The sequence below is a fragment of the Lepidothrix coronata genome, unplaced genomic scaffold (assembly GCF_001604755.1).
Source record: "Lepidothrix coronata isolate B3197 unplaced genomic scaffold, Lepidothrix_coronata-1.0 Scaffold78, whole genome shotgun sequence".
Lineage (NCBI taxonomy): Eukaryota > Metazoa > Chordata > Aves > Passeriformes > Pipridae > Lepidothrix > Lepidothrix coronata.
Genome location: NW_016690258.1, coordinates 3787820 through 3800214, shown reverse-complemented (window position 1 = coordinate 3800214; position 12395 = coordinate 3787820). Strand labels below are relative to the sequence as shown.

Sequence of the window (12395 nt, the reverse complement as noted above, 5' to 3'; positions counted from 1 at the left end):
ACAGCTTTTAGGAACACTTCACAGGTTCTAAATGCTCCAGTGCAAAAACAAACAAACAAACAAACAAAAAAAAAAAAAAGGCTAAGGGAAAGTTGAGTGCAAAGATGCTCAGTGTAAAAAGATTACGTTTTCTGTGGTTCTGCCACATTCCACAAGAGTATTTGCCCCAGAAGAACTTGAATTGTGATTAACCCATGCATGCTTATAGTACTTCTTACATTATTGTAGAGAAGTATCATCATGTTCCAATTTCGGGACTTGATGATCTCAGTCCTTTAGACCAACCTCTTCAATAAAATGTTGAATAGTTTTGAGTTTCAAAGCCTGTATCTGTGAGAGGCTCTTAAGCAAACCAGCTTTTAAAAGGTATAGACTTCAGTATTAGGATTCTGGCACAAGGCAAGACACAAACACTTAATCCTGTCATATCACTGCTGTCTTTGGAGTGCCACTTCAGAGTGTTTTTGGGAGCTCAGTAGCCCTTGTTTATGCTTTAGCAAGTTGTAGAACTACAGCCTCCAACATTATCAGAGTAGATAAGTCCCTGACTGAACACGATTCCAGGGATTTTGGAGAATCTACCCTCAGCCAAGGATTAGGTAGATTTCAGGCTTACCAGCCAGCATTCTGGTTAGGAGGTACAGTAATATTCAATGGCTTTATAGATGCCAAAAGAAGCCAGTCAGTACTCATTTCAGAGTCTGTGAGCCCTACCTGTCTAAATAATAAGTGTTGACCTTCTGTAGGACCAAAATATGAGTGTTCACTTCTCCCAGAAAAGTAGAAACGACCCACATTATAGGGACAGAATATCTTTCCCAGATTGTTCAGGCCCAGGCCCATATTCTGCCAGCCCCATCACCAATTTGCTGTTCCTGAATCAATAAAGTCCCATGACTCATCAGTTTTGCAGGTTAAACATCAGTACTTCAAAACCATAACCCTCTTCATCACAAACAAATCAAGTAAAAACCTCTCTACCTTTGCAGGCGCCTCTGCTGCATCACAGGAAATGGGCAAACCTCCTTTTGCAAGAGACAATCCTTTAATAGTTGCCACCTGCAAAAAACAAATTCCACCCCCACCTTCATCTGGGCTCAGTTTTGAATTAGCCATGTGAGAATCACCTGTGTGAACTTTAGGCTCAGACATATCCCCAGCATCTTTTTTTTTCTTTGCAGAGCAAACTGTTCTCCATGATTGGTTGTTCATTTTTCAGAAGGTTGGGGGTTTGTTTGTACAGCCTATTACAAGTTTTTCTAAGAAGAGTCAAATGTATGCTTCTTCCCATCCTTTCCCTGAGAGTAAAAAAAAACCATACTTTTTGCCCATGAGATTGTACATAAAATTGTATATAATTGTGCATGGAAGACTTTTAACATTCATCAGCAAAATACATCTATTTTGTTACAGAGTTGGGCCTTAGGGCCTTGTGTGTGCTCTCACAAACTTTACACTGTAGAGTTTCATCCAAGAAAAGGAGTACAGTTCTGTTCCACTGTTCAGTAAGAAAAAGCTGATTACTTCAGTGATTCATTAAGGCATGTTTTCTTTTAGTGAAAAACCCCAGGCATTTAAAAAGAAATACAAATTTTATATTACAAAATATTGGATAACTATGAAATTTGAGTGTAAAAAAAATCAACAGTAACAACGTAACTAATTTTTGAAAAATTTTACTTCACAAACATAATACAGTATTCAATGTATTTCAGGAAAAAGCTTGGTTATATCTTTCAGCTGGCCAGTGCATTACAGTGGAACAGCCTCTGGATAAGTTGCTATCTCTGGAATCCCCAGCAATGACTTAGCCCAAAGCCATGGGCCAGGGAGAAATACTATTTACAACCTAAAGATATCCCTATTCACTAACAGTTTATACCAAAAGGAATGAGTTTCAAGGGGAGAGAGCAAAAGACTGGCTGGCAGCAACAGTTTCTGTGACATAGGCTGTGAAAAACTTGCATTGAGTCCCTGTACCAGTACAACAGAGCTAAACCTGTGTTGCTGACAGGGCTCACAGGATTCTCTGAAGGTTAAAAAACTTGCCATTCCTACTCAGCCTGAGGATCTGGTGATGATGGATTGTAACTGTACTTGGAGAACTCTTGCAGGACCTGGGTTTAGTACTAGGGTAGAAAGCCACAGATGAAGAGATTTTGCCTTTCCCTATGTTTGGAGTCATGCCTCCAAACCCAGCAGTTTTTTACCTTAGGGATAGCTGGAAATGAGTTTCACTGTTACACATTTGTTGTGTAGGGATGTCCTAGATTTGGTCTGGCAGAATGTGCAGTGGGCATACTCATCACTTCTATTGTGAATTGGCTTGTGTGATATCACTGTCTGTCAAAAACTTACAGAGAAGTTTGTGGAATTGTTGTTTTCCTTGTATTCTTTCCTATTAGAGGTGGGTGAAGACAAACTACTAGGTAAGCAAAAGTTTCCATCCTTTATGAGTTTGGCAAATACTTGAAAATGTCTGTCGTGTATCTATCTCAGGAACCAGGAGTAAATAGAATATAGACTGCATTAAATGAATAATAAGACAGCAAATGTTCAGAGTAAATGTTTATTGGTTTATTGACATTGTTAATGTTATCCATTGTTCCTGGATAGTGAGAATGGGTAAAGTATACCAGTGTTACCTGAAAATGACTGATGTTTTAGAGGTAGTAATGCTTACATCTTAATTAGTGGTTTTGTTTGTTTTTCTAGGGTAAAACACTGGATTTTTGTTGAAAATTCCGCAAAACTGGTACTATCAGTAAAGATGTCATACTTAATGAAAGGAGTTAAGTGGTGCAGTCCTGTAAGTCAGATGGGCAAAGTAACAGGAAGCTTGTTTAAAGCACACACATTAAAGAACATATTGGGCATCAATGAACAACAACTCAAAATTTCACGTGCATCATCTCAACTTAGTTCTGAAAAGGCAAACTCTTATAACTACATCATTGTTGGAGCTGGATCAGCAGGGTGTGTATTAGCCAACAGACTGACAGAAGACCCTCTCAGTACTGTGCTCCTTTTGGAAGCAGGCCCTAAAGATACTCTTCTAGGCAGTAAAAGACTGATGTGGAAGATTCACATGCCTGCTGCATTAACATACAACCTCTGTGATGAGAAATATAACTGGTATTACCACACAACCCCCCAAAAGCACATGGACAACCGAGTGATGTACTGGCCCCGAGGGAGAGTGTGGGGTGGCTCCTCTTCCCTCAATGCTATGGTTTACATCCGAGGGCATGCAGAGGATTATAACAGATGGAACAGGGAAGGGGCTACAGGGTGGGACTATGAACATTGCTTGCCCTATTTTAAGAAGGCACAGACACATGAACTGGGGTCAAATCAGTACAGAGGTGGAAATGGACCCCTGCACGTGTCAAGAGGGAAAACAAACCATCCTCTTCATCAAGCATTCCTGGAGGCAACCCAGCAAGCTGGGTATCCCTTCACAGATGATATGAATGGCTATCAGCAAGAAGGATTTGGCTGGATGGACATGACTGTACATCAAGGTAAATCATAATGGGATCCATAAGTAATTTCTGTTTCTGAGCCATCAGTGGTACTTCTGATGTAATTTTGGAATATGGACATATAATCTGCATTGAATGCCATTTGGGTGTTTAGGTTACTACACAGCTATGGCACTCTGTGTTTGCACCCTGTTCGTTTCACAGCAGCTTGCTATCAGTCTAGTGTGTATTTCATTGAAAATGGCATTGGCAGGCAAGTCTTGATTCACAGTTAAACTATGTCACTGTGAAATATGTTATGTTAAAATAAAATCTTTCACTAGTATTTCAAATCACATTTGCTTCGAACTGATAAACTCTGTGAAGGCTTTCCCTCTGTAAACATCCTGGTGGTTATTGGCCAAAATCTGAAGAATACTGAGCATGACTATTGTGATGTTTAATGTAAATATACATTGTAGGTCAAAGATGGAGCACAGCTAGTGCTTATCTTCGCCCAGCCATATCACGCCCAAATTTGTCAGTTGCAGAGAAGACACTTGTAACAAAAATCTTGTTTCAAGGAACAAAATGCATTGGTGTTGAGTATGTGAAAAATGGGCAAACGAAAAAGGTAAGAGATTTTTATTTTCCAGTCGAAAGGTATGAGTCAAAGCAAAATTAATTAAAAAAACAAACAACAAAACCTCCACAACTTTTATTGAAAGTGGCACCAGTATATGATTCCTTGTCAGTTATTCTACAGTGGGTGATATTGTAGCTGTATTGATTTAGAGATTAACTTCTCCCTCATATTTCCATCTCTCAGTACTGAGGGGACAAGTCATAACTTGATGTTACACAAGAATGTTGTGCAAGATGTCTGATTGGAACCTATGGTGCAATCATGCACTGCCTCAGCATATTGACTAGTGTGGACTATGCTGATGTTTCTGAAAAACAATTCTTAAAATTATGTTCTGGCAGAGAAATATCTGTAAAAGCCATATCTGAACTCTTAATGGCTAAAGGGATAAATAACAAGTCATTCACTTCTACTTTGCCATTATGGATCAAGATAGTAATGGGATGAAACATGGGATAGTAATGATGAAACATGATGAAACTTGCCTTGGTTGTGGAATGAGTATTTTTTAGTCTCAGTACAACTTTCACTGAACATGTGATTGTGTGGAAGGAAGCTTGAATTGTCATTACAACTTAACTCTGTGGATAATCAGTTAATTTTATGCTTCTTTCAATCCATTGACTTCTGTAAGAGCTAAAACATCCTCACTTCCCTTAACAGCTGGTTACAGAGTGTGTAACTAGGATATTGCCTAAAAGGGGCCTGCATGCTAATAACCTGAGATACTTAGACACAAACAAGTATAAAACAACTAAAAAGTGTAATAATAATATCCCAGAGAGAGTAGAGTACAAATTTTGATGGTTTGAGTTCAGTAAGTCTAATAAGACTCAGCAGACAAGTGTTCTGTGACTGAACACCTGCTAAAAGTTAAAATGCAGTACAAATAAACTGTTCTTTGATTTTCTAATGCACAGAACAAATCTGTCGTTGTCTAAGTGGTTTGGTAATGATAATCATTTTAACAATGTAAAACAAAAGTTGCAGAATGTTTAATTGATTTCATGAGCTATCAAATGTCTGTGAAAATAGTGTCTCTAATTGCTGTTCTTGTGCCATTATCGAGATTAACTTTGTTGAAGAAAGTCTTGGAAACCTAATTACACATGATCAAAGACTTTCTGAATATCAGAACATTTAATTGCAAAATTCTTTAATTCTTTAATTGCTATGAATTTTCATGCATATTAATATATGTATGAATTATACATAGTGAAAGAATGATATATATTTAGCATATATCAGAGAAAGTACACCTTCAAAGTATTTCCCTTCCTTTTTTACCCCCCACAGCATCACAATTGCAGGATTTCTCTTCTTTTACTTTCTGGAAAATTTTAGACCTGTCAGGATGGAAGAGCTAATAATTTTATTGCATTATGAACATCAAGATGAAACCCTTGATTACATTAAAGAGTTTCTGGTTTTACAGTCCACTTTAGATAGGATCTCTTTTACGTCAAGAGATCACCAAAACCTGATTCAAACATGATTCAAAACCTGTTCACTAGCCAGTGACTTGGTATTTCACTAGAGGTTGAGGTCCTAGAGAAGGATTCCAGTATTCCAGTAAGCTCTCTGACAAAAGTATGGAAGGTAGGCTGAACATTCCTACACTTTCTAAGTTCAGAATCAAGCAGAAAATAATATTTTAAAGGATAAAAATGTTTCAATGTTTCACAAACTAAATAACCCATACAAAAATATATCAAAGTCAGTTTTTCTCTTAGCATGTTAACTTTAAGCACCATGAAAGACTGTACAGGCTGAGAATAACTACAGTGCTGACACTGCAGTGAGTTTAGACTGAACAACCATCACTTGATTGGTACTTAGAACAAATTGGCACCAGTTCTGTGTGTACCATAGAAAATGTAAGTAAATTATATTTTTATAACATGCAAAATACAGATCTAAGTATTGATTCAACAGGCATAGATGTGCTCTGTATTAGTCTTAACATACTAATGATTGCCCAGAGCAAAACAATAATAAACAAAAAAAGCAGCACTGGCCATCTGTGAGCAATATTAAATAGTGTGAAAATAATTTATGAAACTTCTTCCTCCTATTACTTCCTAGTCTTACTCCAGCAACAATCTCATTTACAATCATTCTGTATAGCTGTGTCATTCAGAAAGGACAGAATTACTCCAAGCTAATATGCCTCCCATGCTAATCTGTTAACGGTCCACCATACTATAGGAAAAACATATCACTTTTTAATGTTACTTTAGAAGCTAAATGTCTTACCTAAAATAAAACCAAACAGCTACTCATAATAGCACCTTCCATTCTATGGAAGTGGAAAATGCAGATGAGCAATACCACACATGGAATCACAGAATCATAGAATAAAGGTTGGAAAAGACCTCCAAGATCAAGTCCAACCTTTGACCAAGTACCACCTTGCCTACTAAACTATACCACAAAGTGCCACATCTCCCTGTTTTTTGAACACTTCCTGGGATGGTGACTCCAGTACTTCCCTGGGGAGCCTGAATGTTTCCTTGAACTCCCATGGATTTTGCTTGTAATGAGAAGAAGCTCAGGGGCATAATTGTGTGTGTCACCTATTTTGTCCTCACTGTGGCCACACTGATACATTAGAATTCAAGGATAAATGTTATGAGATTACTTTTGCAAATGTATATAGCTTTAACATGTTGGACTAGCTTAGAATTTGCATTAAATTGTTGCATACTTTTTGCTTCTTTTGTGGTGTAGTTGTTCTTTCTTAAGGACAGATGAACGTTGAATTTTCTTTCTTATGTCCAACAGTTACTATTCAGTTTGTAATCCCTAACTCAGTGTTTATACAACAGGCAACATTCATGTGACCAGGGAGGATGGAACACGTGTGTGTGTCCATGAGCCATCTCACTGGAATAGAAAGGGATAGTTTGAACATGGTTGGGTTCACCCACATCATCCTCTTTCAAAGAGTGAAGGGAAAAGGAGGAGGGTATCAATATTTTCTTACTCTACACAGTTTTAACTGTAAAAAGCACTAAGAGGGCTCATTCTGATCCCAGATTAGAGAGATGTGGCAACAGCGAAGAGGAAAACCCCAGATACAAATGACACAGAAAAAGATTTTGGTATTGCTAAATGAGAATGTACTGAGGCAGAACTCCTGGAAAGATGATGTGCCAAAATACTTGCAGAGACGGTTCTAGGAAAAGAACTATACAGCACAGAAAACCAAGTCCAAGGCAGAGGAATAGTTTAGCAGCTCTATCATGACCAGCTCAGACCAAACTGTCTGATGAAAAGTGTGTCAGCAAAACAGAATTAGAGATATGCCTGCAGACAGTTTTCTCAGTGGTGCTGTAGTGATTGAGGGGCTTCTGAGAACTACAACGAGATAAAAACCCAAACATTAGTCTTGGTTGAATTAAGAAAATAAGCTCTTGAGGATTTTTGAGCTAGCATGTCTCTGAATTCAAGATCTCCCTTAGGAGTTTCAGTTTTAATTTACAAATGGTTATTGAAAACGGAAGAGAAGCTTAACAGACTGATCCAAATGTCACAGGTACTTTTTTCCTGGCAAGTAGGACAGGAGTTTATTTGCAGCCATGGTACTGACTGAGCTGAATGTTTATGTGCCATCCAATTTGAATGGATTGTAAAGCTGGGAATAAATACAGAAATGATCAAAGTGAAAGCTCGATTATTTCTCTCTGCGGAAACTTCTGGCAAGACAGGAACACATTTAGGATGAGGAAAATGTGAGGGAGGGGTGTCTAATCTGGATCAGAACAGCATATCCAAACAGAAGCTCTTGACGTTGCTTTCAGTCAGCTCAGGCTTTATAATCTTAGGGCTTTTGTGCTCATTTCCTTTTAGGTTTTTGCCAATAAGGAAGTTATTTTAAGTGGAGGTGCCATAAATTCTCCACAGCTGCTTATGTTGTCTGGAATTGGAAATGCAGATGATCTAAAAAAACTGGGGATCCCTGTTGTTTGCCATCTTCCTGGTAATTTTTTTATTTGTTTTAACCTTTCATGTTCCTACGGATGCAATTCAATGACCTTCAGATAAAATGAATCATGAAATTCAGTTTTCTTTATATCAGGTTGTGTGGACTGAAATGTGTTTGTTACAAATCAGTGGAAAGCTGCATTGATTTTATACAAATCACTGGAAACATGCATTGATTTTAGAACTGAACAACAAACTCCTACAAACTCCTACACTTTCTTCACTACATTTGATAGTAAAAATGCCTTTCTGAAGGCATACTTTAAGGTTAAGCAGCATACTTGTCATTGAGGATTTTGAGTGAGTTTTGATCCACAACAGATTGTATAAACTCCCACTGTCATAAATACTCAAATACAGAAGGAATAACATGAACTTTTCCTTAAAACTAAAAAAGTTAGTACTGTACTAACTTTCTATTTTCATTCTAGTTATGCTTTGTTTATGTAAAACCTTATTCTGACATGAGCAAAAGGCTGATATGACTCATGGTCTTGGTCTTAGTCACCACTGCCCTTGTAAGAGGTTAGTTTAGTTCCCATTTATGCTGTTTTCTGGAAGCCAATGTGGTGTGTAACTATTCTATATGAAATAACTTTCCCCCCCTGCCCTTTCTTCTCCCTCCTCCCCCTTTATTTTTCCCTTCAGGAGTAGGCCAGAACCTTCAAGATCATTTAGAAGTGTATGTCCAGCAAAAGTGCACCAAGCCTATTACTCTGTATAGTGCACAAAAGCCACTTAACATGATGATGATTGGTCTGGAATGGCTTTGGAAATTTACAGGTATGAAACAAAGTATGCAATCATTCTACCCTTGATTGATTTAGAATTATTACAGCCTTTCATCCATGAATTTCATAGGCTGGGAGCCTTGATATGTAATTTTTTTCATGCTCTGGAAAATAACTGGAACTTGCAAATGGACTTGAAATATTTTCTTCTAAATCAGAATATTTTAATGCTATTTTTAACATTCCTGTATCTCATTTGAAGAAAAATTCTACATTTTAAAATCAGTGCTACTGAGAAAGCTGTTGTTAAAAAAAATGAAGAAAATATTCTACTTGAAATCCATGTAATGTCAATAAAAGCATATTGTTGAACTGAACAAATTTTTCTGTAAAATTGTTCCAGAAGAACAATTGTTTGTTGCTCTGATCAGAATCCTTTAGGCCTGCAAGTAAATCTGAACTGACTTTTGCATTTTACAGTAACTCAGCTGTAAGTTGTACCTCAAAAAGAATCTGTAAATACAGTCCTTGATATCAGTAAAATAGTTTGTTCAAAGTTGAGGTCTCCACCACTTGCTGAATTATTCTCTTAGTATTTGACAACTTACACTGGGTATATGTGGCTTTTTACCAGACAAGTAAATATTGACAGCTAACTTACAGTTTTAAACAGATGTGGGAATAACATCCTATGGGGCACATTGCAGGCTTTTCACCTTTCCCTTCAGGGTGGGGACTGTGGATGGCTCTGCCTATTACATGTGACTGATGGGATAACTGTCCTGCACATCAGGGAGTGTGCAGGGCAGGAATATCAGGATGCTGCAGTCATTTCCCTCCACACCTGTGGGCCCTGGGACCAAATCTGCTTCTGGAGTTAGACCCTGGGTCTGCCAGTTAGTGAGAGAACTGTAATATCCCGCTCTCAAACAAACAGGATTTCCAAAGTTATGCATATTTACATTTATCTAGTCATTAAAAAGCAGATGGAAGTGATGCACATTGCTTAAATTACAAGCTGTTTGTAATGGATTCACGTTCCTTCTAATTGATGCTGAATCTATAAATTATTCATAGTAGTGTTACTAAGGGTTAAAAAGAAGTGGATTTACTGCTCTTCTGAGGTCTTTTAATGGCGTTTTCTATCTCATTTATACTCTCTAGGTGAGGGAGCCACTGCCCACTTAGAATCTGGTGGTTTCATCCGAAGTGAACCAGGGGTTCCTCACCCCGACATTCAGTTCCACTTTCTTCCTTCTCAGGTGATTGATCATGGTCGAGTTGCTTCCACAATGGAAGCTTACCAGGTGAGTTGAAGAATATGTTCCAGTAATGTCTTGTATTTAGCAAGGAGGTTTACACTCTATTGCAAATATTGATAGTTTGACTATATACTGAAAAATACTTTGTACAGTATAATATGAAAGAGTTGGCTTAACCTCCTACTTTGGGGAAAAAAACACAAGCTTGTAATTTGATATTGCTACCAAAATTATGTTACTTTTTATCTCTGGGAAAGTATTGAATTGCTGTTTAAGGATTTGCACTAGTGAAGTGCCATCATGCTGTTGATTAGGATAACATTGTGGTAGGTGCTGTTGAAAACTAAATCAAGTTGTTCCCTGTTCCACTGCAGTTTAGACAAAGGTTTAAGTGACAATTTATAAGACCACACACTTATTCATTGGCACAAATCCAAGTCCCATTTTAGACTGTGATCTTGATTCAAGTCTGTGCTAATTCTGGGGAACTGTCACTGAATATACATGTTTCTTTTTGCCATTCTCTTTTCTTCAGGGATGATAGTAATTTGGTCCAATTGCTGATTGTATTAGAATGCTCTGCTACTACTGAATTGGAATGATTGTATTTTAAATCAAAAGAACAGCTGTGAGTGATATTTTCTTCCCCTTATGGAAAACACTTACAAAAAATTTATGTAAAACGGGAAAATGTTCAGTGGTATTTTCCATTATCTCTTTTAACATTTATGTTTGCTGAATTCGTACAGTCTTGTCTAAATTGCAAAAAAAAAATTCTCATACTGAATTTGGAACCTCACCTGGTGGGATTGTGTCACGAGTACAGCACTGTTGTTGCAGGTCCATGTGGGACCCATGAGGAGCACAAGTGTGGGCTGGCTGAAGCTGAAGAGTACAGACCCCAATGACCATCCCATCATTGAGCCCAATTACCTGTCAACAGGTAAATGCAGCCTCTCCTTGCTTTGTCAACTTACTTCTTGCCTGTTTCAGTGGCAGATTTTTGTATCTACTCAGCACCATTTCAGAAGCGTTGGTTGGTACATCGTTACTGATTTCTCATTTATAAAATCAACTAGTATTGAAAGAGGTGGTTGCCCAAAGCACCCTATAAAAGAATTCCCTGGAGGGGATGCAGTCAGAATTCTCAGTGTTTGCTGTGTCATGCTGTTCATTCCATCCCTCATCTGCTTGGGAAGGAATGCATCTCATTTGCTTCTTTGTGCTGAGAATAATGGCCTTGGCTGGACAGTGGGTACAGCAAAATAAAGAGCAATTTCTCACAGCTCACCTATTCCCTTTTGGGATTGTGCAATACAAGTGAGAGTTTTGCTCACAGTGAATATAAATATCTGTGACTTTGAAAAATATTCTGCTTTATTATGGCTTTCAGCAGTAAGTGAGAGGCTTTCCCTCCAGCCTTTTTTCTTCTATGCTATTTTATCTGTTATGCATTCTGTATGTATTGCTAAATTAAAGGTCTACTTACAATTTTCTTATTTTCTCTCTGCACAGAAAGAGATATTTGGGAATTCCGCCAGTGTGTCAAATTGGCCAGAGAGATCTTTGCTCAGAAAGCTTTGGAAAAATTTTGTGGGCCTGAAATTCAACCGGGAAGCCACGTTCAGTCTGACAGAGAAATAGATGCTTTCATAAGGCAGAAGGCTGATAGTGCTTATCATCCTTCCTGCACCTGCAAAATGGGTCTGCCTTCAGACAGCACCGCTGTAGTTGATCCCCAAACAAAAGTCATTGGCGTTGAAAACTTGAGAGTGGTCGATGCTTCAATAATGCCCAGTGTTGTCAGTGGAAATCTGAATGCCCCAACTATCATGATAGCAGAGAAAGCTGCAGATATAATTAAGGGCCTCCCATCACTTCAGGAGAAAAACGTTCCTGTATATAAGCCCAAAACCTTGGAATCACAGAGATAAAGGAATATTCTCATCCTTTCACATCTTTTGCTACTTAGGCTTTGATCAGCATGTGGGGGTCTCATACTGAACATGCCAACATGATAAATATCCCACAAAACAACATATCCTAATAAAATAACTATTAATTTGAACTTTTTTTTTTATTATTATTAGACTACCTGCTTTTTTTTTTTTTAATGAGCTGGCTTAAGTTGCTTATTTTAGAATTACAGAATCATAGAATATGCTGAGTGGAAAGGACCCATCAGGACCATTGAGTCCAACTTCTGACCCTGTGCAGGCCACCCCAAGAATCACAAGTTAAGTTAAATATGACCTCCTGTGGTAAATTCAAACTTTTTTTTGAAGAGAAGCTGTTTCTAAATGAG

The 12395-nt window shown here is 37.9% G+C and overlaps 1 protein-coding gene across 1 annotated transcript in view; it reads left to right on the top strand.

Annotated features, from left to right (window-relative positions):
• Positions 1-12165, top strand: part of CHDH (choline dehydrogenase) — a 14400-nt gene extending 2235 nt beyond the window's left edge. The window contains exons 2-8 of the mRNA XM_017819833.1: positions 2716-3524; positions 3947-4098; positions 7963-8092; positions 8746-8880; positions 9993-10135; positions 10931-11033; positions 11606-12165. Of these exons, the coding sequence (XP_017675322.1) occupies positions 2771-3524; positions 3947-4098; positions 7963-8092; positions 8746-8880; positions 9993-10135; positions 10931-11033; positions 11606-12024 (1836 nt within the window). The 5' untranslated portion in view covers positions 2716-2770 and the 3' untranslated portion in view covers positions 12025-12165. The remainder of the gene's footprint in view (positions 1-2715; positions 3525-3946; positions 4099-7962; positions 8093-8745; positions 8881-9992; positions 10136-10930; positions 11034-11605) is intronic.
• The last annotated feature ends 230 nt before the right edge of the window (positions 12166-12395 follow it).